At 31.3% G+C, this 6,358-nt stretch overlaps 1 protein-coding gene across 1 annotated transcript; it reads right to left on the bottom strand.

Moving 5' to 3' along the window:
• Positions 1 to 1,462: 1,462 nt before the first annotated feature.
• LOC143555240 (glycosyltransferase BC10-like) lies at positions 1,463 to 4,285 on the bottom strand. Its single transcript, XM_077044825.1, has 2 exons — positions 3,780 to 4,285; positions 1,463 to 2,395 (listed from the first exon to the last, which is right to left on the bottom strand). The coding sequence occupies exons 1-2, from the start codon at positions 4,283 to 4,285 to the stop codon at positions 1,747 to 1,749; spliced, it is 1,155 nt and encodes a 384-aa protein (XP_076900940.1). The 3' UTR covers positions 1,463 to 1,746.
• Between the last annotated feature and the right edge of the window lie 2,073 nt (positions 4,286 to 6,358).

The raw sequence follows: 6,358 nt of genomic DNA, 5'->3' as shown, positions 1-6,358 counted from the left end.
GGAAGGTGATGCTACATATAAAGTAAACGATTTTTTTTATATATATTTTTTAGAGCATGTCACCAAAATGACATTTATCCTCTACAAGTACCGACATAACATTCATACATGATACATCCATTCATTGTAAGCATTGTTCTTAGGTCATGTTGTCACAAAGATGAATATATGTATCATTTGCAATTAAAGTTAGTTAGTAAGTAAAAATAAGTAATATATTATTTCATAAAATAATTTATTGCATTACATTATAATAAAATATGTTGTTATAAGATAATTTAATATTAGTGTAAAAGTGGGACCCGGCAACAAATATACGAATGATTGTAACAAAAGTTATTGTTTGGGTTTTCTATGTAAATTGGCAGGTACTTAAAATCTCACATAGACAGATTATCATAATGATAATGTGACCAGTTCTAAGAGTATGGCCTTTCAACAATTTTTAGAACCATGTGTTGTGGATGAACTTTAAGCCTTTAACTAACAATAAAAATATTGTAACGTCACTACCACGTAGTCGGATGATATTTCATTAACTTTGTTCTCAAACACCCGTAATAGTTTAACTAATAACACAATTATTACTTAATCTTCTTTTATATAAAAATATGAATAGGTTAATGGGATTGATTAGATTTGTATATGGCGCCACACTTTGAGCTCCTTGTTGCATTACTGCACACCCCCCCCCCCTCTTCCACCACTATACATGGTCGTAGAGTCACGATCTTCTCTAATATAATGCCGGTGTCTGGTGATCTCTACTTGTTTCTTACTCTCATTCATTGTTCTATTTTAAACCACGGCGTTTATTTAGAATGCTTCATGGAACTTAAGTTTTTAACTTTTGGACCACAAGCAAAGGCCCACTCATAAATTCTCTCTCCATCTAGGCCGACACATTATAACCCAGCGGATCAAGCGAGCCCGTAGAAATGAAATTATTGTATCTACTTTCTATTTTTAGAGTGTGACTCTTATAAATATTAATTTGATGAGAAATGAAAACAAACAAGGTACGTGGTTGAATGGTTAAATCTATCATTCCTAAGTTATAAAAAAAAATAATTCTATTTGATGATAAAGACACGAAAATTTTGGATAATTCGAAACTCAAACTAGTTAATAATTAACTCGAATTATAAGTTTGTTTGCAGCGGAAATACAAATAAAAGATATCAGAGAACACTCTTACATAAATCATAATTGTTACTCTAGACCGATCAAGAATAAACATGACCAAGTTATTACGAACTAAATTGACATAAAAAGATATTTCAACTTAGCGGAGAGTATTATTACTCTTGATATTTGAATTATAAGAGGTACTGAGGTAGTGTCACACAATGTGAATAGAGAAAACATGCTATTATAGACGACTTACCCCTTTGTTTGATAAGCATTGAGTTAGATGGTTGCTTATGGCATCCAATGTGACTTGTAATGAAGTTGGAAACCAAAATCCCGCTGTATGAGAACGAAGTACGTAATGTTTGACACAACATATACATGATTCGAGGACATAACATTATAACAAAAATAACTTTACTGGAAATCCGGGATAAGGAGGCTTGCAAGTTGAAACTTCATTTTATTTCCCTAACTATACATTCATATATCACAAATGAATTTGTTTTTGTACTAAAAATATACTATTTTCGTATCATATACCATTATATATAATCAAATGAAAAATTGCAGGAAATGATCCCTTTAAAAAAATGTTTTTTTTTCTCTTGAGGCCTATGGGTTGAAGTGCATAACTTTGGGTGCAAGTCTCAAAAGCCTATCTAAGGCATGAGGAGTGAACTTCCTTGCAAACAAGTGACATGTTTGGTTTTTTCTCCCATTGTACTCACAATATGTGGCACTCCTTAGTTTCTCCAAAAACTGAACTGTAACGTCGTTCCTCGTGTACCTGGACGGGTGGGGTCCCCCTTTTGACCAGTCAACGAAAGTCAATGTTCGCCCTGAGTTCCTTGATCCAAATTTCTTGGTGACGAGTGTGGGTAAATAGTGCTCATCAGCATAACACGAACCATTGCAGTACTTTTGAAAAACTGGAAAGTATGTTGTATCAGATATTATCTCCAAGGCTAAGTCTCGATCCATTTCAAACCATTGCGACCCTTTTCTCCATTCTTGAAGCTTAATAGTGGGGTACATTCTCCGACTATAGCGTCCATGGCCAACTGGGCCAATTAGATCATACGACTCAACAAAATTTTTGTTGGAGTTAATTAGGTAAGAGTTGATGCTTGAGAAGTTGAATAGGGGAATGCAAGACTCGGAAAGAAGAACAAAACGTTGGTTGGAGAAATCAAGAAGCGCGTTGGCTAGCAATCGTCGTTCGGCTTCGATCATGCTAACTTTTCCCCATTGGACATTTTGAAATTAAAAAAATAATAATAATAATAAAAAAATTACTCAGACATTCTTTTCATTTTCAGTAAGTTTATGTTACTTGTAGGATGCGGAAAGAATAATTCACGTATATTCTTTGCTTCTAACTTTTGTTATATGGTTGCCTAAATGGTAGGTAACGTTACATGCATAGGTCGTTCATAGTAAAACAAAACAAACGAGAACTACATAAATATATATGTACCCTTAATTAGACGGTTAAATAATATATAAACGTATATATTCTCTGAGCAAATGCTTATTTGATTCTTTACTTAAAAATTATATAATCGAATTTCATAAATAGGAAAAATGAACTGGCCTCTTATCTCAACCAACCATTTTTGCAATCTTAATACCCCCCCCCCAATTATTTTTTCTAGGCCTACATGTACAATAAATTGTAGGTATGTCATGTCTCACGTCCTTAAATAACAACAATAAAATCCACATGCAGGGTTTGGGTCTTTGGGATTATGTAAGTTAACTTAAAATCTATGTATGTGATGGTAACAATGTATCTAAATTACTTATAATATTTTAAGAAACTTTATATGCATAACTTTTATGTAACTCTATAAGTATTAAAATATACCTTCTTTTTCAAAAGTATTGTTCACCAGAGTGTAATGATGGATAAAGTTATTTCAATAGAATAATTATATTATGATAGATTAAAATAATAATGTAAACAATAGTTTTAGAAGGATAAACCTAGTATTTTATAGGACATAAACAAGGTGACAAAACTGCCTGCTATAAAACAAGTAATTGACTATTTGATATTTAAAAAAAAAATCTTCACCAATTTGCTACGGATTACCTATGAATATAACCATAGCAATTAGCAAATACCTAGGCGTGGGTAAAAACAAGTTTAGACGCGATAAAATGAATAACTATACAACAATCTATTACCATATTAGTTTGAAGCCTTAACCAACTGACCATTGATGATTCGGTTGACGCTCTTCGTTTCCCTTCACTTCTAGTAATCGGTTCAGGCCGAGCTGAGCGGAGCTGGGCCAGGACTCTTGTGGACAGTTGGACACCACTGTTTTCCATTTTTATATTTTAAAAAAATGTACAAAATCTTTTTGATACTTAAATGGACTGTAAATTTGCTGTCGGTTTATACCTTTAATTATTGAACAAATCTACCCTCTTAAATTCCATAAAGGCCTACTGGTTGTCCCTTTTGTGTTGGTGGTTATACGCTTGGTGGTATAAAAGAATTTTAAATCATCATTTTCTTAGGTATTATGCTTTCATACACCATTTAAAAAAAATTACTAAGTAAATTTAAACATGCACGTAAACAACATTTTACAAAACATATATGGTGTATGAAAACTAAACACTTTCTTACCTTACTTGGGATTTTCCTGCCATGGAAAACTGACTCCTCCGGTTCGGTCCAATTAGAAGACGAATTTGAACCATGAACATATATTGTGAAAAGACCATTATACCCTTTGAAAAACCTCTCCCACAACGGCACCATTAACACCGGCCCTCTGGTCAAGAACATGAACGCCACTGTAGGAGTTCTATTAAACGGATACTTTCGCAATTTCGGAACCATCGATGCCCGCCAAATCAGCTCTTGATCGGTCATATAATGGTTGAGTTTTGATGGGTGTATGAAATCTTGTAGCCCCTTGTTTTGTGCAGCAAGAACATGAACTAATCTTGGTTTTTGATTACTATATTCGTTAAACCGGAAGTTGAATGTAACGTTTTTTAATTGGAAAGTGAGTAGGACACCGAAAGATAACCCGAATGCGAAGAAAAGAATTAAAGTTAGGAGATTTGAGGGTTGCAATGGAGTATTGAAGAGCTTTAATGGTGATGCTAATGTGTTTTGATTGTTCTTCATTGTTGAATGTTGATCATAAAATGGGATGAAGAAGAAGAATGAAGATGATGGATTTTGTAGAAAGATCAAAGCATAAAGTCTTTGATAGGAGGTTGGAGTTATATGGTGTGGGTGATGACTATTGGAACATGTTTTAAAAGATTATAAAACATTGATTCTAGTGTTTATGATTTTATTCTACCTTAGGGGTTTTTTTGTGTAAGTTTGGTTAGATGAAATTATGGTCAAGGTCCTTGGTCTTATTGTCAATGTTCATTGTAAGACCTTGTCCTTTTAAGTTGTTTTAGAAACTCATTGCTACATGTAAATTAAATAGTAAATGCTATAAGGTCTAACCATTACGATATTGTAAGTTAATCTTGAAATGGGTAATAGAGAAAGTTTAAGGGGATAATCTGTTAAGTTTCATTTTTGTTTTAATATTTTTAGTATTAGTTTTATTTTAGTATTGTTTGTTTTGGTATGTTATTTTGGATGATAGGAAATCGTGTCAAATAAGGATACATGGTTTTCGATCTATAATAGGTTTTCTTGTTTTTTATCTTACAATTTTAGTATAGATATATGATTCGGGTCTATGTAATATTGTGTCAAGTGTTATAATAAACAGAATGAGTTGATCTTGGTTGGGATAAGACTTTGTGTCGTGTTCTAAGGCATGATTTTCCAACATAGAACTGAGAAGCTCGGGATGGTACCAGCACAGGCCGGTACCAATCTCAGAAATCCCAAATATCTGGTACTGGTATTAGTATCGGTTCGTATAGCAAAGGATTTCCGTATAGCACATAATTTCTTCTAGATATCTGATATTGTCGATTCTCTTATCCTAAAAAATTTAAAATATTAGCTAGAAGAGAGTTTAAAGTAAAGATAATATAAAAAATACTTGTGGTCCATTCTATCGAACAATAAAACTATTTATATTAGCATCTAAAGTACCACGTTCTCCTAATAAAAATTTCTCTTAGATGTGATTTATAAGAATAAATTCGTGTATTATGTTAAATATATTCATTATACTTCGATGACATCTATATTGAAAAATATATATATTAAGATAGTGTGGAGTATATAAAGAAAAAGAATGATACAATAATCATGTTAAGGTTCTATGTAGTTAAATACGTAAGTATAGGCTTTAAATATTTTAGTTTAATATTAAATTTGACGTAATTTTTATTGAATATGAATAAATTGTGGTTGTCCTGTTTGCCTATGAAAAGTGAACATAGAGACAGTGTCAAAGTTGAAAAAATATTAAACTTATCTAATAGTAACATGTTGTAAGAGAATCGTAACTTGATATTATTAGTTTCACAAATCACCTTTTTAAGCGAATGGCCTTCTAAATGCAAGCTGACCATAATCTTAGGGACCATTAATATATTTTCCTATGGTGTAGGGGTATGATTCTAAATCCTTGTTGAAGTATATTATTATATTAAGATCCGAATTAACAGAAATAATAAAATATTATTATTTTGATACTTGACTCGTGTTGGAATATACTTCGGTAACCCGAAGAAGACTTTTAGAAGTTGTACATTTATAATTTATGTTGTTAAACATAATCTTATCTTACTATTTAATATTATATTAAAGTAACACATTATAGACGCATGTTATCTTTTTAAAGCGTTTACATAGGATGACACATAAGTTATTTTTAAAATTAAACCTTATTTAAATCTATTAAATTAATTTCATACATTTATTATTACTTTTAAAATTTTTAAATTAAATTTTCATTAACTCTCATTTAGTGTGATTTCCATAAATAAAAAAACGTTTAGGTTTATTTATTTATTACGTCTTTTAAACTAATTTTTAAATATTTTATTTCAAAATATTGTTATTATAAAGATCCTTTTGATTTGCGCAAAACAACTAGCATATGCATAAACTATTAAAAGTCTCTTTTCGAACGTGCGTACATCTAAATACTCAAAATTTGCGTTATATGAAAATTTAGTTAAACTTGGCTTGACTTTTGATTTGTTTTACCATTTTAAAACCTTAAAGTTATCCTTTAGTGCCATTCAATAACTAATACGGGAAAATCACATATGT

Source organism: Bidens hawaiensis, unplaced genomic scaffold, assembly GCF_021521415.1.
Source record: "Bidens hawaiensis isolate Kalapana, Puna unplaced genomic scaffold, B.hawaiensis_p1.1 tig00018028_1, whole genome shotgun sequence".
In the NCBI taxonomy this organism is placed as follows: domain Eukaryota; kingdom Viridiplantae; phylum Streptophyta; class Magnoliopsida; order Asterales; family Asteraceae; genus Bidens; species Bidens hawaiensis.
The sequence above is the reverse complement of the archived record's forward strand: the minus strand, read 5'-3'. Positions and strand labels throughout refer to the sequence as shown.